This window comes from Melospiza melodia, chromosome 5 (genome assembly GCF_035770615.1).
Source record: "Melospiza melodia melodia isolate bMelMel2 chromosome 5, bMelMel2.pri, whole genome shotgun sequence".
In the NCBI taxonomy this organism is placed as follows: domain Eukaryota; kingdom Metazoa; phylum Chordata; class Aves; order Passeriformes; family Passerellidae; genus Melospiza; species Melospiza melodia.
The window spans coordinates 76,655,500-76,679,721 of record NC_086198.1 but is presented as its reverse complement, the minus strand read 5'-3'; the positions used below and the strand labels follow the sequence as shown (position 1 = coordinate 76,679,721).

The 24,222-nt window shown below is 38.2% G+C and overlaps 1 protein-coding gene across 5 annotated transcripts in view; it reads right to left on the bottom strand.

Annotated features, from left to right (window-relative positions):
• Positions 1-24,222, bottom strand: part of ZFYVE28 (zinc finger FYVE-type containing 28) — a 146,397-nt gene that overhangs the window by 69,908 nt on the left and 52,267 nt on the right. For all 5 annotated transcript variants that reach the window (XM_063157510.1, XM_063157506.1, XM_063157507.1 and 2 more), the window contains exon 2: positions 10,136-10,276. In XM_063157510.1, the coding sequence (XP_063013580.1) occupies positions 10,136-10,276 (141 nt within the window). The remainder of the gene's footprint in view (positions 1-10,135; positions 10,277-24,222) is intronic.

The following is a 24,222-nucleotide window of genomic DNA, read 5'->3' as shown; positions in this document are numbered from 1 at the left end:
GCTGAACAAGTGTTAGCAATGTAAAGCTTACCACAGTTTATTTAAACTAGCCTTGGATAAGGATCTAAAACTTCAAAGCTCTCTCAAAGCTGTGCTTTGAGGGGTGCCATGCATAAGTGTGGGAATAGGAACAAGAACAGTGTCAATTTTTAAACTGACGCTGCCAACAGACCACGGAATAATGCCTAAGGAATTATGTGTGATAACACAGAAATACACATTGGAACAGGGTTATTTTTATATAAAATCAAAGTTCACTTCTCTTGTTAGCCCATGCTCAACTACACAGCCAAGCAATAAAGTTAAGATACTTACTGAAACTAAAATGTTTATAACATTTCTACCAAGTGCCCAAGGATTGCTTGAATCCAAGACTGGGCAGCCAACATGCAGAGCTGCTAAAGCTATCACAGACCTCTGACCAAAACCACTCAAATTTACAGAAATGTTTCCTTCTGAAACCACTCTATGCCCTTCCATTAATACAGTTATAAAGCCCACTCATAACCCACAGCACTGGTAAATTTAAAAGCCTTTACCTGCTAGGAAAGAAAGAACACATTTAGTATTAAAAATCAATGAAAAATCTGATTTCACTGAGTACAGAATTAATTGAGTTATGCTGAAGTTGTGCAGCTGCAGACAAATGACAAAGAAAGGCCAATTGCGAAATTACACCACAAATATGGAGTTATATCCAACAACACTTAAACTGAAAACAAAGGAGTCCAAATCTTTGGAGACTTTGATTCTAAGAGTGTTCGAGCTTCAAATAATTTCTACAGTGTGTGTATTTTAAATGAGTGACTTAAAGTTCTCCTAAAAATTTACATCAAGATAATGCTGCTTTCCTGGTTGAGGAATCCCCTCATAATTTTCTTTTCTCAATTATAAATTATGATATTTGCATTTCAGAATAAGCCAGACAACCACAAATGTTTTAATTAGATCTACTGAGAAAACTCATCACATTCCAGCTACAGGGTTAAAAGATTTTACAGTCAAATTTGCAAAATCCCTATGGAGGAATATGGTACAAATAATAAACAAGGCTGGCACTGAGGCCAGAGGTTTGTACAAATGTATGAAAATGAAAAATTTCTCATACCAGTTATCAGCTAAGTCAAAGGTAAACATGACTCTGAAAGCCTACTAGATTCCATATCTGATTATTTGTGTCTGCATCAGACCCAAACAGAAAAAAGTGAACAACAAACACCAAAAAAGACTTTTTCACAGTACCAGAACAATTCCAAAGCAAAAACAACCAGAGCTTACATCACAAAGGCAGTTTAGCTCAGGGCCTCAGTTGCACAAATCAATTGAACAAGCTTTGCATCCTCGGGAGGATCATCATTTACCACCTCTACATGAACTATTACTTTGTTTGGTTATGAGCCCCGTGTATGTGGAATAGCAACAACCTCAGCAGCAGTTACAGACACTGCAGGGCAAGTGAGAAACCAAAGAACACAAATATCTGCTGCTTGGTATTTGTGTAAGTCATCTTCAGGCACAGAAACCTTGAGACCTCTAGAGAACTGAAAATGTATTCTCAGGGCAAACCTAAGAATTTGCATTGTGTACATCATAAGTTAGTATCAAGAGCACTACATTTTCTGAATTAAATTCTGAGCTTTTCTCAGAACTATGGAACAAGGAGCAGTATGAAGATGTAAGAAGTATCTAGCTTTATCTCTTCAGCAGGTGAAGAACCATGTATGTGGGGTAATGCTGCTGCTGCTCACCTCAACACCACTTGGACAAGTGTTGAAAAAATAGCACTACTCTAAAAAATGGAAACCCAGCAGGAGAGAGTAGGTGGAATAAGCAAAAAAGGTAAGCTTCCTTAATCAAGAGAAGATTTTCTGCATAATTAATTTTATACAAGTACAGATTTCCAAAGCCTTTAAAATGGGAAATTTTTGTGAGTGCAAGCAGTGCATAAGCATGCAGGAACAAAGCCCACTGTCTGAAGCCTGCTCTCCAACAGCAAATCCATCCTTATCACCAGCTGTTTTCATATCAATCATTTCAAACTTCTTCAAAGCAACACTAGCTTGCTAATACATGTAATGCTTTCAAAAATTAATCATTTTGTTAATTATTGTCTTAAAGTCTGCATTATTTTTCACCAAGAACACTGTGCAGCAATGAGTTAACACAAATTCTTTCAAAAGGATAAACGGGAGGCAGAAGACAACCAGTGCATCTTTTCTCCAAAGAGAACTTGGAGTTATGAGTGAACTATTTAAGCTTCTCATTCTCTCTGGCTAATTATAAAGTTGCAATGATTGAACAAACCCTAATGGCCAACAATTTATTTTCTTCCCATCACCTTAAATTCCAGCCATTCAATTAGTAGTATATTGTTAAATTATACACTAATGGTAATGAAAGGGCAGTGTGAAATTCATCTTTTCTCTCAAACTCAAAAGCATTTTGCAATCCCTCCTTGCAAAATGCAGAAGTCCTTTTTGTGTCCAATATTTAACATATATAGATATATATTTAACACCTAAAGGCTTTCATCCCAAGGTGCAGCAGGAGGATCCAGCAGGAGGAGCTCAAAGCCTTGGCCCAGCCCCGGGGATTTGGCATCAGCGGCATGAGCAGAACCTGTGGGATGAGTTCTGTGACTGCTGGAGGGGTGCAGCTCTCCAGGAGCAGAGGGCAGGGCAGGGCAGGGGCATTGCTGGCTCTGTGTGTAATGCAGGGCTGGGATGCACAGAGCCTGGAGCTGGCAGTGGCACAGTCAGAACCTCTGGGACAAACAAATGAACTGGGGATGTCCCAGGAGGAGGAAAGTGAGAGGAGACCTCAGTGCAGTTAGAACTTCCTCAGAGGGGAGGGACAGACACTGATCCCTGCTCTGTGGTGACAGTGACAGGAATGAGGGAAGGGCCTGCAGTTGTATCAGGGGTGTTCAGGTTGGATATTGTGAAAGGTTTTGCCCCAGAGGGTGGCTGGGCCCTGACCAGGCTCCCCAGGGCAGCGGTCACAGCACCAGCCTGGCAGAGCTCAGGGGTGTTTGGACAATGCTCTGGGGCACAGGGGGTGACTCCTGGGGATGGGGCTGGGCAGGGCCAGGAACTGATGATCCTTGTGGCTTCCTTCCAACTCAGGATGTTCCATTCAAGGATTTTGCTAAATGAAAACTTACTTAAAACAACCTAACACATGAGAAAACCAGATTGCACAATATTCCACAAAATATTCTTCATAATAATCCATTATTATGAAATTAATTATTTCTTATTTAAAAACAGGCTTTAACTTTCAAGTATGTTAAGGTCACAATGAAAATTAAATTCCACTGCTAAGAACTGACTTGAAAAAAAATTACTGGCTTGCCTTTTTGTCTTTCTTATCATACTTTCCCAGCATTAAAGGAAAAAATAAATAAAGAAAGGGGATTTTTCTATATGATTAAGTGAAAAGGCTTCTAGCACAGGAAAGAGACTTAATCCCCAAGTACAGAAACATTACAAAATAAATAATTTGCACGTATTGTTAATCTTGCTAACATGGAGCTACCACATCCATATGGAGAAAAGAAGGAAAATTGCAGCATATTTAAGTCATGAGACTACATAAACAATTCAGACTACATAAAAAATTCAGTGGCTGATACCAGAATCTATCTTTCTTTGCAACAGTAAAAAAAATAATTAAAATTTAGCCAATCACATATAGCAGAGCTGACAGCAATCCTCTGATGGCACTGCTGAAGAGTGTGGCAGAACTGTAAAGCCCCTGACAGTCAGACACATCACATTACATTAATTCCTACATAACTGGGTCTGGTACAGTATCTTACTTCACAAAGGCTCAAAAAAGTCAGCCTTAAAATGACCTGGCTCCATTGTCCTCATTTAGCCTCCAAATGTTCTGGGAATGACACCTCTGTGTCTCAGGCCCCCTGCCAATTCTCATTCAAGGTACCAGGGTGCCAATTGTTAGCAATATAAAAACTATGATCAAGGGCACATAATCATACATTAAGAAAGGAAAAATCATTTTATCTTTTGAAGCTGAGCACTGGAAGACTCCAATACCTCTGCAATTAAGAGCCTTCTATAGCTGGGTTCTCTTTCACAAAGAATAAATGTATTTTTAAATTTGAATACAGCTTGTGACCAAAAGAAGAAACTGTTCTAATTGAAGTACAGATAAAATATTAATTTTGCTCTTCTGTCAGCACCTCAAGTTTTATATGGATGACTACCTCATCCACCAAAGGCAGTGGCTTTCCACAGGAGTTTGCATGCAATGACTGTGGTCATCATGAGCAGATGGTACAGCCCATCCTTGCATCACAGCTCTTTAGCAACAACCTATGGCTACCCCAGCATGCACCATTTAACATAATATAATCACATCCCTTTTTCACTGATAAAAAATTAATAGTGTTTTGTACACAAAGATAAGTTCTCTTTTCATTATTTAGCAACTTGTCAATCCCGATTGAGTTTCACCCTTGTGCATTATTGATTACCACCTGTGTTGTCATTTCATGCTACATCAACTTTTGTTTATTTTTAAATATATATAATAAGAAAACTCAAATGTCACACACTGAAGAGCCTTTCCATTTCCCACTACAGAGAAATCAATGCATGCTCTATGACAATTTACTCAGCTCAGTCATGTTTCTCTTCCACTCTGGAAATGTTACTAAGCAATTTGCAAACCCTGCAACAGCTTCACAGTTCTGTGTGATGGTGTTATGTTGGAAGTTTTGTTTGTTTGGAGTTAGATTTTTGCTGGCCTGTTGTTTTCATTTGTTTGGTTTTGTTTTGGTTTTTTGTGGGTTTTTTTGGTTTGAGTTTTTTTGTGTTACTGTTGTTGGTGTCTTGTGAGGTTTTCTTAATTAAATAAAAAAACAATACAGAAATCAGCCCACATAAATGAGGTAAGCTGCTTTGAAAGACAGCTGGATGCTATCCCCATCAGGCTGAAATTGGTAACCAGCCCCTAAAGTGACCCATGATCAAACACAATCACTGCTTTGGTCAGACACAACACGGTGCCAGACAAAGAGCTTCCCCACTTCTAGACTTTTTCATCCATCTATCTCCCTCTTCAGAAAGCAAATCACATTCCTAAGCTTTTAAGATATACAAAAAGCATATTTCAAAGATAGACTATATATTTTCTTTTTGTGTAAAAATTTTGATTCAACGAGGCCAAGAGCAAGGTCGCTCCCCATGCTGGGGAAATCTAATGAGAGGTGTTCAGACCCATAGGAGGGGGCTTGGAGCTGGCTGATATTTAAGGTTTCTTCCAACCCAAACTATCCTGTGAGTGCGATTTTAGCATGTGACAAAGCAGATTCCCCAAGTATGCTGCCAGCAGCACTGCTCCTTTACTCCTTGTTTGCCATATTCAATTTATATCATCTTTATATCCATTTACATCATCCACACCCCACAGTAAGCTCCCTCAGCCTGGAACACATATTCCTTTATGGTGAGGACAAAGCTTTGTTTCCACTGACACTTGTATGTCAAACTCATTTCATAGTGATGCTTTCAGTTGTTAAATTGAGCTTGAAGAAATATGGAGATAAGTGTGGTTGAAACATAGCATTTTTGACAAAATTCACGACATATTTTGTATTGCTACAGGAACTGAGACAGACAAGTGATAAAACACAACACAGAAATATGATTAGCTTTCTCTGAGGGCTCCAACTCCTCAGCAACACTTACTTAGGCTACAGAGGGTAACAAAGTTCAGGTTCACAGGTGCCTCCTTCTCAGCACTGTATGAAGGAATGACCTACATAGGTGGCAGTCCACTAAAGACTGCATTTTACAGCCTCATGTTACAGCAAACTGGAACTGCTAAAGCTGAACTGGAAACACTGGGCTGCCAATTGCAGTAATTCAGGAGGTGTTTCCCAAGAAGGCAAACAGCAGGAAAGGAGTGAAGAACCAGTGTAATGTACTGCCAGTCAATGCAGTGTCCATCACTCCTAGCAGTGAGCCAGAAACAGTCATGTCTCACAAATACTACCAATTCCCCATTTTACTGTGCTGTGGAACAGTGCAAAAGGACAGCACAGCCAGGAGAGTCTATGGTTTGCTCTAGGTCAGTGCCCTTATGGGGCAAATTCCTCCCTTGTGCACTTCAGCAGATCAAGAGACACTGCTGAGACACAATCTGCAGGAATAATGCTGATAAAACCATGCTGGAGCTGACTCATGTGCTATTCTGAGACCTCACTACTGTACACAGAGAAGTAATTCTCAGTGCACTGAAACAGCAAGCAAGGACTATGATCCTAAAAACATTCTCACCTGCTATGCACAGGTTTGTTAGTGGTGAAGTCCTAACAAATCTCTGCTTTAGAAACAAAGGGGTTTTTTACTCTAAAACAAAACAAATGAACTTTTGTAATATTTAACAATAAACCAAACTCCATTTAAATAGCCAATAAATTGGTTTAAACCAGTTTACCAAGTCAACTAACAAAATACTAATCAATGTGAAAACAGCAACGATCAAAGCAAATTAATTTAGAGAATGATAGTGAATGCATGAGTGAGTAATTCAAAAGTGTACATGAGCTACCATCACTTCTTGTAAAATCCAATACTGTGTGATGTTGTGAAAAGCATAGGAAAGGACACCTTGTTATACCACTAATATAAAAATACTGCAATGATTTGTGTTGCAGGGAAAAAACCTCAGATGAACAAGCACTGCGTATTACTGAAGACTCACTAATGCAGAGACGTTTTTCTTAATTAAAAAAAGTTTTCCTTCTAGAACCATCAATCAAGTTCAATAAACCAAAGTTTTACATTCTACCTACCTTTTGGTTCATTTAAGAAAAACTTACACGGCTTTTCATCATGCATCACAGCACACTTTAGGTATCGTTCATCTTAACAGAAACCAGTAAAGAAGTGTTTTATTCTGTTGAATAGGTATTAATCACATAATAAATGCAAGATACTGTATTGATAGATATGATTTCACAATAGTTTACCACTGACATGCAAACAGCAAGGCAAAATGAGGGATGGCATTTTTATAATAAGCTACCATAACTGGAAAGCAGTGTTACATCATATTATTGTGAAAATGAAAAGCTTTGAAAACCATTCTCTTACTCATCTTACCACTCTTACTCATGGATTATGCTACTCAGCATCCTGCTGTACAGTCAACCCACAGCATTTGAAAACCAAGCTGCAAGATACTCAGAAATTTTGAAGAGTTAATTTACAGTAAAAAGTGTGATTCTTATCAGCAGACAGCATTATGACAAAGCAGAAGACAACACTAAGAGCTGCAGTTCTTTACTAAGGATGCATCAACAGGCTTGAAGACTGCAGTTCTCTGCACATCCACAATGCACCATGTCTTCAACCTGCCTTGACTAATTCTGCCAGTTTTGTTAAGACAGAAAACTTGAAGTATGTCCTCCAGGAAGTGTTACATCCTTTAGGCAGAGATCTTCTGGTTTGTCTGTCTGCTCACACACTACAGCAAACTTGGAGATCTTTCAAAAAAACCATCAGAAGTTCAGAACAGACACAAGGATTTAAATCTTGACTCTTCAGATATGGTTAAGAGCCAACATCACACCCAACCTCTCTCCAAGAAGAATCACAGTTTGTAAGACTCGTTAGCATAAAAAAAAAAAAATCACATTAATTTAAAGGCATTTCCTCTCTCTGATAAAAATAAAATTGAAAAACATAATTTGTTAATCAGGCAGACACTAGCAGTCAATGATATGAAAATAAGCAACCCAGGAACAATGAATTAATTTAAAAAACAGATGCCAAGATAGGACACGGAATTTTAGAAATCCTTGTCCCTAAAAAACACTAAAATCTGATAGAAATGCTATGACTCTAAATTTCATGGAGATAAAAATTGGGAGTAATCTGGAGATCTTAAAACTACGGTTTCCATGGAAAAGCTAGCACAAAATAGGAAAAAAATCATGCAAAGACTGGGAGTCTGGTAAACTATGTTCTGTGGTCACAAAGTACTTTTCAAAAGCATTGCCTGAAGAGTCAGAAAGTGCACATTTCTAAAGAAAAGGTCTCAGAATTGCATGACAGTTTTTGCAGACACCAGAGGCATTGCACAATGCAGCTGTTACCCTCCTTTTACATGCACAACCTCCCACCACAAGTCTGAGCCCAGGGCTGGCTGTTGGTTCTCCATCACTCTCAAACCCCACCACACCTTAGGCTAAAACCAATTTTTCCTCCTACTGTGTGAAATTTGGTCAGGAAATATCTACATTTTGAGTCCTTACTAAAACACTGTTCCTTCTCTCATTTAGAAATTAAAGGACAAATTCTTAAAAGAAACCAAAAACCACTGCATTTACACAAAGTACTACAAAATAATGTAAAACCTAATTAAGCAAAGCCATTTTTGACATGACATTTGACCTATTCTACAGAACTTTTAAAACTACAAATTACAAAAATAGCTACATAAAAAAATCCTCCATGCTTTCTTTCAGTTCTAGCAACAGATTGTTTTAGTAACAGCAATCTGTTTGGCAAATGAAATTACCAGACATCAGAAGACAATTAGAGTCACAAGGTAGTGAATCACTACAGAACAAGCCAAGCAAACTGACCAAGCAGCAGTCAGAGTCTGCATTTCCTGCACTCCTACAGGTGAAACATTCAGAGAAGATTTTTTTTTATTAGAACAGCTCTTCAGGTCTGCCTATACTACAGGAAACACATCAGAAAGCCTGTGTGCCTGCAGGGAAACAGGGAATAAATTGTCACTGCGCCAAGGATAAAACAACCAAGGAGATTTGTCTTGCACAATGATAGTGTTAACCCACCCTTAATATCAGGAAACCTTTCCTGCCAGTCTGGAAAGAATTTGAGTAGAAAGTTTGTGGAGCATCCACTACTGGAGGTTTTGCAGAAGTCAGATAAATATTTATGAAATGTGGTTTGAGTACAACTGATCTGTCATACAGAAAACTGAAGTCTTCCCCTGAAGGCAACTTTCACATCTATTTTTTTTTCACTCCAAGTCACAGCATTTTTAATTGTCAATAAACTTACAGCGTCCAGTTTGGTAATCCCTTAAACTCACATTTTTCTGTAGGAACAATACAGTAGGAAATTGTGAAGATATTCAAAGTCAACAGAAGTATTAAAATTGTTTCTGACAGAACAACACAATCACTGTCTACTCTCTCTGTAAGCACTTCAAAAAGCTGCAATTTGTGAAATTTAGTTTTCTTGCAAGCAAACACAGAGCACCTGACTGTTTTCTTTTCAACAGATTCAGCTAACCTAATGTGAACACTTCCTACAATGATCAGAGCACTTTTCTTGAAACTCATTGTAACATGATTAGTGATGAAATTTTTCCACATAATGAAGTTTAGTACATTTTATTAGGAGTAACAGGAAGAAATTTTGGCAAGGGTGAATCAAAATACATTCTTTACGCTTAACTGCATATTTTACTTGGAGATGTAAATGTATATTTATTACTATGGTCCTTCCACTTAAAATTGTCTTAAAGTGACAGCAAACATTTACTTTTCATATAGAAATCCTCATAGCACCTGAGCATCATGTATTTTGGACTTGAACCTACTCCAGTTTAAATTGTAATTCTTGGGTGTGACTGGGAGAAGAAATATCAAAGCATTCATGTAAATATGAAGGGTAGAAAAATGTAGATTCTTTCTACCTCTAAAAATCTGAATTACCTAAACACAACATAACCCTCTGAATGTTGTTCATTTACTAATGAAAAACTCTGAAATTCATGAGGCATGAAAGATGAGCAGCTACAAATGACATGCCTATTTTTTGCTACTTGAAATTTTGAAACATGCCTCATGCCCTGTAAGCTTATTTTATATAAAGGAAACAAAGTTATAATGTGTATTCTTATTCAGGGAAAGCATCAGCACTCTTAAATGAGATGTAGGAAATTTAATTTATGGATAGTATTTTCAAGAATATACCCTTTAAAGTAATGAAAGGCATGTATCTAACAAAGGTTCATTTTAAAAAGCTCTGACAATAAAAACTAACTTATACAAAAAAAAATTAATGGACTACATTAAATGTACATAAAAATCCCAGTGAAATCAGGAAGTTGCCACTTTGATTACCTGACAGGAGCGAAACTGGTTGACCAGCAGGGTACATCTCTGTGGGTCCTTTCTTCCATCCAAACTGTCCAGTTCAGCTGCCACTTGATTTAGTTCCTCATCAGCATAGTAGAATTGAGCAAGGAGCTGAGGGTCTGTTCTCTGCATTGGAGACATGGACAAAATTACATTACTATTGCAAAAAAAACCCAAACCAATCCCAAAACCTAAAAACTTCAGATAGTTGTATTTAGTGTGATTTTTTTGAACATATAAGCCAGATAAGCAGTATAGCAGCATGGAAAATAATGATATTGAGATTATTTACACTCACACAAATTTTTTTTCTACTTTGAAGGAAAAAAAACTTCTCAAAAAACATCTCACATAATAAATCTGAGACATTACTCAGCTACCATTATCTCTAAAACCACCCTGGCATTCTCACTTCTTGTGGCATAATTATCTGGAGGAGTCAACAAGTGAATCAGAAGGTTTGTTTATTAAACAGAAGCAGACTTCAGCTCTAGGCAGAACAAGACAAAGATGCTCTCCAAGTTAAAACAAACTATACCCCCCAAACCTGTCAAGCAATGGGATAATCCATCAAGCACCATGGTAACCTTTGCAGCATGGTCTGGTCAGAATCCTCCCTTTGAGCATCACAAGAATGAAGCCACAGAAAAGAAAGGTACTCAATCTACCAGGGTCAGACAGATGCACATCATAACACTAATAATAATATCACTAAACAAGGCATTACAGAGAGAAAATGATGTCACAAGCCTTTCAGGTGGCAATGAACAGAATCATCACAATGGATTTCTGGCCACATTAAAACAAAGTAACTATAATAAAAAAGACCAAACAAATAAAGGAATACCTCCTCAAAAACACTGAGAAATATTAATAGTAAAGTTTTACACCATAAAATGATTTTTTTTTTGAACATTAACAGCTAGGAGTTCTGGTTCCAACATCCTAATTGTAAGCTGTCAAAAATCTACACTCTTGAATAGTGTCTTCACTATAAAGGTGCCCAGGGAGAAGAATAAAGTTTGTGATATATGGTCAGGGAAACAAACAAAATCCAAAATGAAGGATAATAAGAGGGAGAGCATGCAATTACTACTAAATTTTATGTTTAGTTCTAAATCTCTGTATTTATAGTCAAGCTTAGTAAAGCATTTCTTTAAGCATTCTCTACCTGATGATTTTATTATTTCTGATTTTTAGGTTTTCCTTCAGCATTTATCCACAACCATTAAAACCCTCTAGACAATAAACAAAGATGCAGGAGTCTGTGTATGGAATTGTGACAAAGCATGACTGCTGATTTTTAAGCATCTAAATTGCATTGCAGAGGCAAAATAAGGCAATTTATTAAGACTGGTCTCAAGCAAAACAAGCATGCCTGAGACACAGCTCCCACGTGGCTGATTTTTTCAACTGGAGGAACAGAAGTTTTAATTGAGTTCTCTCAACTGTGTTATGTTTGGTGTGGATTAGTAGTGTGATCTTTGATTAATTGTGTCAATCATATGTGGTCCCTGGCAAGATGAAACTGCATGAAACTCTAAACCTCTTCACAGGGGGCCACTTAAAGCAAATAAAACAGAAGTTTACTAATTCAATTTACTGCACTAGGTAACAGAAAATTAGGGATAGTGCCATGTACAACGCCAATTTTTATTTTCAGTTTATGTAAAATATGGTTCAAATAATTTAATCCAAATTCCTTACTATTCTTTGGCAGAATGAGAATTAGCAATTCACATGGCTAGGTACTAAAATTAATAGAAAGACTTAATTTGAAAACATCTCATGGAGAGCCTACCACTTACCCTGGAGTTTGTTTCAGGAAATAATCCCATTTCACAACAAATTAACGCATCCAAGCTCTTGTTTTGATTTGGTGGACTTCACCAAATTTTGCCTTATTCAGCATTAATTCTATTTGCCTATTTCTGTTTTCACTGACTGCTGTAAACCCCTTTAACCATGTCACCACTGTGGGACGCACTTATGGGTTTGGGATTTCTGGGGAGAATTTTTGTTTAGTTGCACAGGAAGGTTTTCTGGACGTGGTGATATTGCTGTTATCATCCCAACAGCCTCTTCAGTATCAGCTCTCCAGGCAGGAATCTCATTCTGCAAGTACACCTTGCATTCCTTCTGCCTAATTTCTCTTTATATTCCACACACTCAGCCCAATAAATGGCCCAGGTTATCCTGAGGATCTTTACTGCCAGCACAATGTGTCACACCACTGGAGAACATTCTTCACAGATTTGAAACCATCATTTCATATATGGGTCAAAACTTGCTATCCTCATTTGTATGCTGTACACAAATTATCATTCCAGCCAGTACCAAAACAGGGATCAAAACACCACAAATTAAACAAAAAAACCTCCAACCAAACAAAATAACACACATTTAACCATGTTATATAATAATACACCATTATTTTGTGAAACATCACTCACTGAATATTTATTGTAATGATTTTTACTTTGTAGTAAGTTCCACTCAACAGGTCAGATATCAAAATCAGAAGATGCCTGCCTGTCATCCACAAAGTCAGTATGAAACTGTCCATATGAAAAAGTTGCAAGAACTACTGAACTGTTACATTCTGGCTTTACCCATCCAGTCTGACCAATGAACAGTGACCAGGATTAGGTTAGTTCAGTTTATTGCATAATGAATTCTGATCTGATTTTTCAAAAAGGATTTAAATGGACTATAAGAGAATGTTAAAAAAGTCTTAATTTAAGAGACATGTTAGCCGGTTACAGGTTATTAGATTAATAACAGGTCTGTAGAATTATTTCTTGCATGTTATCAAAGGAAAAGTTGCCATTCTCACATCTTGTAAACAAGCTGGTAGACCAAAACCAGGAACTCTCCCTAAAAAATAGTGACAAACAACAGAGAGGAAAAATTCTAGCACAGACTTCCCAACATGGGAAAGAGGCCAAAAAATAAACTACCAACAAGAAGCCAGGGTGCCAACAGAACAATCTCAAACCACACAGTAATTCTGGAATCTAAGAATCATTTTGAAAATTGCATTTACAGACACAAGGGTGGTTCTTAGGGACACATTCCATTTTGAAAGAAAATTGCAAGTACTTTTTGCATGACTTTTAACAGCAGCTTTCAAGTATCAATACCACCTCTTTTTGAGTAACATAAAACATGTGTCATCTTAGACCTGACAGCAGTACACAATTTGAACATTAAAGGGAAAGTTCTCCCCAGGTTCCATGATCCTTTGAAGAGAAGTACAGATTTTCTTCAGGCTTTTTCTTCCACTGAGATTGCAACAGGAATGCAGCCACCACCACCACAAGACAACAAGATAATCCCAAATAAGCCAAAGAAGAAACAGAAGCAAGGGAACCATGCAAATGAGCAAGATCCCAGCTAGTGATTGCACTATCTTCTGAAGCCTGCCAGCTGTCCTCTGGAAAATAATATCCACCATTTTTGAGCTGCTGATCTAAAGTCTCCAGAACAACAGCTAAAACCCAACCTTGCTTAAAATAAATTCCATGGACTTGAAAAGCTCCAGATCTCCCATTGCTCACTGGCACTCTTCCAGCACTAAGCATTTGTTTTTCTGCCACACACTCAGGAACCCTGACTTGATCCCTATGGAACAAAACTATAGAGAAAAGCAATAATTATATGCCTGTGCTGATGGTAAATCTAGATTGCCTTTTGACATGGGAACAAAGTAAACCTACATCCACTGGGGTAACTTTTCAAGGAGCACTTGGTAAAAGGTGCATTTCACACAAATACATGTATTTTATTACACATTGTACGAACCCCCTCACAATCACAGCACAGTATTTGGTGACAGAACATGTGCAATACTTTTAACTGCTGCAGGGTCCAAATGACACAACCATTCCTTAACCAGGAAGGTTAAACATGAGCTCAACCACTCCTATTCTGCTACAGCTCTAACAGCTGAAGTGAGAAGTTTTAGAGAGAGGCCATCACGTTCACATCAGTGGAACTGCCTTGCATCTATGCAGCTTCCTTTATCCCCCTGTGGTATGGGAAAGGGCTGTTTTACAAGCCTGGACAGTAAGGAGTTAATGCATGGCTATGCCTCAAACACCAATTTCTCACTCAAGTGAGAAAGTCAGAACAGGATGTGCCTGGAAATGGGGGCTGTGCAAACACAGGGCAGCACCTTTCTGGAGCTAATTTTCCCATTCAGGTCCATGATGAGCACACGAAATAAAGTGGCAAAGCATGGAAGTGGGGTCAAGGAGTGGACACGGCCAAGAGAGCAGCTCAAGACTACCCAGGATCTAAAAGTGCTCCCTCACTCTTTTTGGGAATTCTCCATCAGAGCACTGTACACAGACCATGGTGTGGCATGAGACTTGGGGAATCCCACCCAGGAAGGGATCCAGGCATTTCCATGCCAGCTTGAGTGTACATGACCTGACAAACTTTTGGTTTCATGGGTCCCCACTCCCAAGGGATCACATCTGTGAACACTAGAACAGTAAAACAGTAATCAAGCCTCACCACTGGACCCACAGGTGGTGTCATCTTTCCTCTCAACTATCTGCTCTTATCCTTCTCTTTCTTTTCCTCACCTATTTTGTGATATTTTTGTACTTTCATAGAAGAGAAACAAAATGCCCACATAGTTTCCACTGCAACTGAATTGTTTTAAAATAAACCTGCCTCATAAACACACTGGTCACTCAGTGTCTTTTCACTGTAATTCAGCCCAAGGATTTTATTAATAGGAGTCTCAGCCTGCCTCAGAGGCAGGTCATAATAGTAGTGTGTCTCAAATAAGGAGAGTCCAGTTGTTCTCAGTCTAAATCTGTTGCCTACTACATTTTCAGGGAAAGGAAAGAGGCATAGGATCAACCTCAAACTTTCCAATCCTCAAAATAAGTACTGCCATTATCAGACAGTCCCAAACATGAAAAATTACTGCACAGCACAGAAATTTTTTTAAAGGGACTTCCCAAGAGAAAGCACATTCCCTTTAGGATGAGAATTCATGAAAGCCATAGGTTAGAAGCTTGCTTCTATCTGCAGTGTACAGAAAATAATGCTCCTGTATTGGAAAACAACACCTTGTACCAGGTGGCAATGTGGTCTGTGCAAAAGGCAGAATTAGGCCCTAGATATTTAAATAAAGGCACTGATGAGCCAATTCAGTATTTTCAAAACTTACAAATTATTCTGCATATAACTAGTTTTAAGCTAAAATTTTAACTAACTCCATAACATCATCTGGAAAAATAATTATTCAAAAGTCACAGGAATGAGGCACAAAGTGCAAAGTTTACTTATCCCCCACTATGAAAATGTAATGTACTTACAGCAACAGAAACTTAATTTACAACTTTTTACACCAGTAACAGTTGCAGAGTTTAACTGGCAGATGACAAATTCCAAAGTCTGAAAGTACTTCTTCAAAAAGAGATATCAGCAAGTTGTTACATCTGCTTATTTCTCACCTCACATGTAAGCAAGTGTATTCACATCCTTCCTTTGGACAGGCACTTGGAATTTGTCATTAACTTCCAAATGCTGATAAATAGCAAGAAGAAACAGTAATACTCTAACAAGCAGGTGAGTCAAAAATTCTGGCATTTAACTGTCAGAAGGTTTAGCAGCAAAAATTTTTCTTCATAGTAAATGAAAAAGCAATTGCTGTTCCAAGTACATAGTTGGGGGGGTTGTTTGAATCTGGGTTTTTACTTAGTTTGTGGTATTTTCCTTTTAGTCTACTATCTGAAGTGCTATCTGTTGAAGAAAAAAAGGGAAAACAATCCCTCAACAGTCATATTTTGTACAATGCCATGAAGTCTTACGCTAGTGTTGCACATGCATAAAAAGAAAAAGGATTCAGAGATGAAGACAACAATTGGTAATTGATCACGAGGATATGTAAAAAAAGGCTCTGTGAAAAAAGCTACAGCCTGGTTAAAGCTTTGCCAGCTGTTCTGTGTTTATCTATAGAATATCATTACACAAACAAGAAAGACAGGTGAACAGCTTGTTAACACAATAAAATGCTAGCAGCACCTTAAGCAAAAAGACAAACAAAATAAACAACCCCAGTGAGATAGTGATTCATAGGACAACAAAAATCAGGTGGATGAATTTTTCCCATGTTCTCTATATTGGGTATAATTCAAACTCCTCAAAAGGAAAATCTTATAATGGGTATACTTAACTAGAGTACCAAACATCTGAGACTGCCATACTGTGGGTTCTCACTCATGATGGATCAAGTCAGTGTACGTAGTTTCTATTTCTGAGGGTTCATCCTACTAATCTGGAAAAGCATGTGCTCAAATCCATATTTTCTGGGAGAAGCACACCAGCTTATGCTGAATACAAATTACTGAACCTCTTGGACATCTATTCTGCAGAACAGGAGTGCTCTGCAGCTGAGCCACAGCCTTGATTTCTAGGAAAGAACACAGACCCCAGAAGAAAAACGGGTTTTGCTGTAGGGGAGTGATGGAGCAGCCACTTCTACCAAGTGAGGTGTGGGGAACCTTCAAGGTTGCCTTACCCATATTGCATCTGTTCTGCTCATGATGGCAACTGGTGAGTGATTTCCCTGTCTTTATCCCGACCCACAAGCTTTTTCATCCTATTTTCTTCCCCTGGCCTGTTGTGCACAGGAGTGAGAGAACAGCTGGGTGGGCACCCAGCAGCCAGACAAGGCCAACCCACTCCTCTGAATTTGTAAAACACTTACCCAAAGCCTCCCCCAGCAGCTAATGTCTCAGAGTCTGACCTTAAGCTAATCAGATTTCATTCTCAGCTGTTGCAAGAACAATCAAGTTTAAAGAATAAATATTTACTTAGACATAAATTCAGCTTGTCAGGATACATATTGAAATATACAAATCACTCTTTTTTTCCTGAATGCTTTTATGCAGTTTGCTTTAGATTTGTCTAGATTTTTGTATTTAAACATTACACTAAGCATCTCTACAAACAAAATTGATCCTGCAGTGCTTTTAGTGATTTGTTACCTATCAAGGAAAAAGAGCCAATTTGGCTCCCTGGGCTTGTTGATTGATTATGTCCAATTCCAGATGTACAGCCCCAGCTTGCACAGAGGAATCCTGTGGCATTCGGAAGTGGCACCCAGCAATTTGTCCTGCAAACCATCCTGTCACACTGCATCTTAACTTACCACATTAGAGGACTTTCAACTCACTCTAGTTATGTTATACCATGTCTAATGGATGTGTCTAAATATTTATAACAACTCCTAAATATTTGGGCCAGTAATGACCTCTTAGATTTGTCTAACATGTTAATTTCTCCTGAGTTATTATGTTGCTATAACCTTTTTTCCTTTCAGAATCAGACTTTTATTCTAAAAAAACCCAACTAAACCAAATAAATGAAAAAACCCTAAAATCTCAAGCAACCTATTTATGCAGTTAAAGGACTGTTTTGAAGACTCTTTTTGGCTGTCACCTTTTAGCACACACATTCCTGAATCATTTTTTCCTTCTCAGGTCTATAGTTCCAGTATTTTGGTCATGCTTAGCAGACCTGATAAAATATGAATTTTGCTTTGTTGTTCAGAACTAACTCATTTTGAACAATATGCCATATACAGTTTTTACTTCTAGATCATAACAAGAATATCTTACTCAGAACATAGACAAAGCTCCAACAAGAAGGGAAACTGGCCCAGCAAGTTGAAGCCTGCTGACTGCAGAAGTGTTGCTCCAGTCCTTCTCAGGTGTTAACAGGCAGAGCACATTCCTCAGTTTCTTCATGTTCAAAGCACATCTCTTTTTTTTTTTTGGCTCAGCAAACTCAGGGTAAGTCTGAAGTGTTCCATGTCATATTTTAATAAAAGCACCATCATCTGTGTAAAGCTGCTCATACATAATCTCATTTGCCTTGTAGGAGACTTTCAATAAACTCAAGCTGAACACTTTGACAGATGTTTGGGATTTAACTACCTTGGCATCATATCAGTAGCACAATCAATCATTGCAACAAAAAGATGTCATCAAAACTTTGTTTCCAAGTGCATCTGTTCAAACCTGGTGATGAAAGAAACTGCTTGTACAGCCCTCAGCACAGAAACTTTTCCCAGCTCCTGCCTTCTGACAATAACTTCAAATGAATGTTTGCATAAGTAAATCTTTTGATCTTATTTCCACTATTTCAGCTAAATCACATAAGCAAGTAGCTTGCCAAGTGCCATCATCAGCCGCACAGTTTCCTACTCAGTTTTCCAGGTAACAGCAAGGTTCAGTGATTGCTTGTCCCATGTTTAGCACAGCACCCATCTGTGGAGCTTCACTCATGTCTAACCAGGAAAACACTCCAGACACAGTCCTCAACCTCAAGGATTTAAAACCATCTCTCTATGCAGAAAGACCCCACTTCCTTGTTAGCAGAGCCTACCTGAAGTTTTAGGGAACTTTTAGGGATTTCATTGCTTTTAAGGACTTGATACTGCAATCAGTGCCCTTTTTCCAAGCACACTTCAGCATGAATAGTGGCTTTGAAAATTACCAGAACATGAACAAAAAGAAAGGCAGAGGAAAGGCACCAGACAGACAGACAAACAGCAGGACTACACAGAACTTTAAACCATGTTTAAAAGTTCTGAGGCAGTCCAACAACAACAAAATATATTCAAGTACACAAAAAGCAGGTATTTGCTGTAGACAGGAAGCTGGCTGGATGCTAGTGCATGGCAGAAGGCTCCCATGCACCCCTGCTCCCACTCCCTGCTGAAATGAATTTTTTTTTTTTTTTGCTCAATTAGGCATTCACAGGTCTTTTCAGACAATATCCTCAAGGTCTGTCCTTGGTCTCCTGGTCACGCAGAAAATCTCTCCTGGGAGACAAATGGGTTTGTACAGCTATTGCTGTTTTCTGTGCTAGCTCAGCACACAGTTTGAGTTTGACCAGTTCTCCTCATCAGCATGCATGCTGGATAAGCTCTATCAGTCTTCAGCTATTCTCCACCCCAAACTGCTCCTTTTAAATCAAGACACAGAATGCACAAAAACTAAGCAGAAGTTAAAGGCAACCATGAATGCTTTTTATGCTTAATATGAACAGTTCTGTATCTATTTATTAAGAGTAACAATAAAACAAAAATCCAAACAAAACAAAAGAAAAAAATACCCCAAATCCTCTAGTCAATCATATAAGTGATTCACACAAGTATTTAAGAATCACATATTTTTTATTCTGGAAAGATCAAGCTCCTCTGACCTGGCTGCTGCCTCTTCAGGTACTTATAAAAACCTGCATAATTATGGCACCACCTATTTAATGAATGGACACTTTTCCCACATTCTCAGCAACAGCTTTCAGAGGAGCTATTACACATACACTCAATTGCCTATTACCCTTTATTGACCAGCAATATTGCTTTCACATAACTGTTGGTTGTCCCCAGATGCATTCTGCAAACTTCTGATTGCCAGGTATTTCTATAGAATGCTAAATGGCAGAAGAGACGAAGGCATTAATTGCAGAACTGATGCTAAAAGGAAATTCATTACCAGTAATGCTTACTGTAATATTTACAATGCCTTGGAAGGAATATGATTCAAACTAGTTTTCCTTTACTGTATTTGACAATACTATTGAAAAACAACATTACATTGGAGACACCACAAAAAGGAGAAATGTGATGTTTGAAAAACAAAGCTAGCTTAAGTAATGCAAAATTACCAGCTCGTAAGTAAAAATTGACTTCTATTTCAATATAAACACCTGCTGCAGACCTTTATTAGCAGACAGTAGAAACCTTATTTATTAGCAGACAGTAGAAACCTTTATCTTCCAGCCCAGCTGAATATCTTCTCTACCATCCCTGCACTATGCAGGCTCTACAGTCCAGTCAGGCTCTAGAAATGAACACTAACTGGGGACCATACCAAAATCACAGAAAGGCTTAAGACACCTCACATGTAATGGAGCAAAGTACTCCAGTGCTTCCAAAGCCTTAAGGAAAGACACCTGCTGGAGTGGCTTTAGCTTTTATTTCAATACATAACAAGTTAAACTCTTCCATTGGTTTCACTGTGAATACTGCATTTGACACAAGGTTCAGCATAAATGCAGTCTTGAATCAAAGCTATTAATTTCTTTTCAGCTGCAAAACAGTGAATATTTTTCCCTAAGCAACATAAAATCCAAGTTCTTAATCATTGCCATTAATTTCAAGACTGGTCTAAAAACCATCAGTAACAGTTGCATCCAGCCTGACTTGCACAGTTTTCTAACCTACAGTTACACAATCCCATTACTTACCTAAACCATGGCAATTTGCTCTAGAGGAGACAAGAGCAACCACAGGCATTCTCCTATTCCTCATTTTTCCTGCTCTAGCCTTTCTGTTTTGTGTAACAAATGCAAAGTGAAGGTCAGAACCTGGAAGTTCTTTCCCACACAGGTCTTGCCTACACCAGACACTAATCTCTCCAGCCCAATCAGTATTTTGTTGTTCCATTCCAAGGTTCAAAGATGAGATCTCCAGATCCCTCTAGATCTGCCAGGGCATAATGGCAAAATTTCCTTCTGAAAGCAAGAGACACCAGTTAAAGCTTACTGAAATAAAAAAAAATCTCTTTTTTGCCCTTTCTTGCTACCTTAGAGACAAAATGCCTTGCATCTGAATTTAGCTCCAGCTTTTTCTGTTTTGCTACCTCCAGCAGTGGTTGCACCACACCTGAGCCACAGCTCTGCTTTAATTTCCAAAAGCCAGTGTGCAAGAAACGGGCAAGCCTGCAGACTGAAAATGCCTGCAGAGCTTCAGGGACTACCAATGATGATCTAAAAAAAAACTCAATGCATTATTAAACACAAACCTCCTGCTTTTAATACACATGACCCAAGGAACTGTGGAAAAATACTTAAAGGAGACCCATATTTTACACTTTTGTTGCATCCTGCAAACACAGTCAAAGCAATTAATTGAAAAGTCTTACAGTAAAACGTTTTTGGTTATTCCTCCAAGCAGTTCCTTCATCTAGTCTAGTTTCTTCATGTACTGAATAATTTACGATTTCTAATGTTATAATGCTTTTCCTTACCAAGCTATAGGTGAAACACAGCATTTGTTTTCAAAGAAAATGGAGTGAAGACTGACAGGGAGTTCTTTTACTACTGCATATATACATACCAATATACCATAACTCAGATTCTTTTGCTGTTTGTTTTCCTTGATCTATTTTTTTACATTATTTGTAATTATTAGTGATATGAATAGAAAATCATTACAAGACTGGCTAAAAAAGAGCACACCCAATTGAAGGTACTGTTCAGGAAGATAACATCATCTCTGAAGTTAATGTATCACATCCCAAAATTGTGCTGTGAACACAAACACCATTCAAAACCATGACTAATATCCATAATCAAAGTATGTGTTGAGAGAAATTTTATTTACTTTTTTGTTTATTTATTTGAAAGAAAAAGGAAGTCCAGAATTTATCAACTGGAAATGACAGGCAAAGAACATAACTTGGAACTCATGAAGTCTGGGGATATGCATGTATTTTCAAGGGCCATCGAAGATTATTTATATTCAGCAAAACACAATTATGATTTTGAAATGGACTGAAAATAGAAATGTAAATCAAGTTGGCAGTGTATTTCTACTCTCCAAGCAGCTACTGCTTGACTGCTTCTGTTACTACCTACACCAGCCTAAGGACTAGTCAGGCCCCAATACAACCTGAGACAAAAAGGGCACTACCTACAGGGGGGTGGGAGGACTTAATTACAAGTAAGATGGTAAAAGTACTGACTGATTACAACACAATGACTCATTATAGGGACATGTATTTATCTATTAATTCCACATTCAGCAAAATAATCTGTCAAAAATTTATGGCACAAATTCCCAGGTGTATCAATGTAGATTGTTTCAGAAAAAAGACCAGTCTGAGACAGGCAGCTCCACATTTAAATTACACAAAACCCACATGTGAAATGTCATGGTCACTGTTTATGCTGGAAGTGCTGCAATGAGGAAGGCAATGAAAATCTGAGGTACAAGATACAAAAAAAGAAAAACCAAAAGCACTAAGACAAACTCAGTACTAGTGCTGAGAACAGAGCAAACATAGGAAACAAAGATATGAACTGAAAAGATGGATTTATAAACTCAACACAAACTTTCCTCTTTGAAAAGCATCTTGGAGTTCCACAGTAAATCCAGCCCTTCTCACTGGTAACTTCTGAGCATCAAACCCCGAAGCTAAATCCTAAAGCTGTGATGAATGCAGGGCTCCTGGCAAGACAAATCCCAACGTGCCAGATGTTTTCAGTGGTGCCCAGGGACAGGACAAGCAGTAATGGCCATAAAATAAAACACAACAAGTTTCAACCAACATGAGTCAGAACTTTACATTGAGGGTGGCAGGGCTCTGAACAGGCTGCCCAGGGAGGTCATGGAGTCTCCCCCTCTCTAGACATGAAAAATCCACCTGAACACATTCCAATGTATCCTTCTCCAGGTGCCCCTGCCTTGGCAGGGATGTTGGACTGGATCATCTCCAGAGATCCCTTCCAACTCTAAACTATTCTGTGATTCTGTAAATTAAATAATTTGAATTATGAAAATTACATTAATAGCTATTGTATATACAAAATTGTATTAGTAAAGGAAAACTAAGAAAGCTATGTAAGTTATTTTATTCCAAAAAGGACAAACTAAATTACCTGTGAAGTGAGACTTGCTAAATTACCAGAAGAGCTATTACAAACATCTTTATTTCCCATGAAATAATTTCATTATGCAAAATATGAAAAACCAGGAGACTGCTAGACTTCCTAATGATTATATATAATGTTTCTCACCACAGGGTTGTTTGTACTTGTGAAGCACAGACATAGAGAACGTCCCACACACCCCAAATTTCTGCAGAGGAGCTTAGTGAGGCTGTGGTCTGCCATCCCACAGCCCAGCATCATCAGGGTGCCACGTGTCCCTCTGTGGCAGCACGTGAGTGATTCTGCTCCTGCCCAGCTGGACCTGCACTCAGCCCAGCATGCCAGCTGGCCCAACAGAGCCTTGTGATTCCCTAAAGAGAATAAAAGGGAGAAATTTCTCTTATACACTTAATTTCTCTCTGAAGAAATCGTTAAAAACATGTACAGCACTTAGAGCAAGATATACTGCAGGAAAAAAATTGAAGAACCCCAAAACTTAGAATTCAAAGAGAAAAGTTCCTTTTCTCTTCATTCTGCTCAGGCCAGCACCGATTCAAAATTCCTCTGCACACATTGTCCTCTGCAACAGATGGGAAAACTCCCCAGCAGAGCAGTGTTACACACTTCAACAATTAATTGTAGAGGACAACATGACTCTCATACATTTCATTTTACATGCTGAGGAATTTATTCTGACTTGCAATGAATGGCAGTCCAGTACAGCCTTGCCTTAGTACCTCACCACAAGCATTGCTCAGTACAGGGGACTGACTGCAGTTTGAAAACTGACACTGCCCTTTTAACCAACCAACCCACTCAATCATGTCAACCTCCAAAAAACCCCACTATAACAAAATATCATAACAAAACCTAACTGGTTATCGGCAACTAGAGCAAATCACTTGAAATTTCAAAAAAAAGCTTTTCACTTATTCTCTGCAACACCCCAAAGTCTCTTTCAGGCTGCCACAAGACAGATTCACTGATTTATATCCAAGGGGGAAAAAAATTTTGCTGGTTGCCATTGGAAAAGTTCACATAAAGCACCAAACTGACAAATTGAACTTATTTCTGATAATGAACTAATAAAACAGAATGCACGTTACAAAGTTGAAATAAAACTTCTTAACTCTTTGCTTATTCTATTTATCTAACATACACAGAACAGGTTTTCTTCAACATCTACTTTTTCAGTGGCACCTTGAAAGAGTGGCAAGAAAAACAACTCTAAACACATTTCAGGTGGACCTCAGTCACTAATATGCTTCTATATACCTTGAAGACATATGAAGAAACATTCTTAGTGAGAAATTAAATATGTCTGAGTTTCCTAAGGTGATAGTTCATTGACTCACATTCCCACATGACTTACTGAGTCCTTTCAG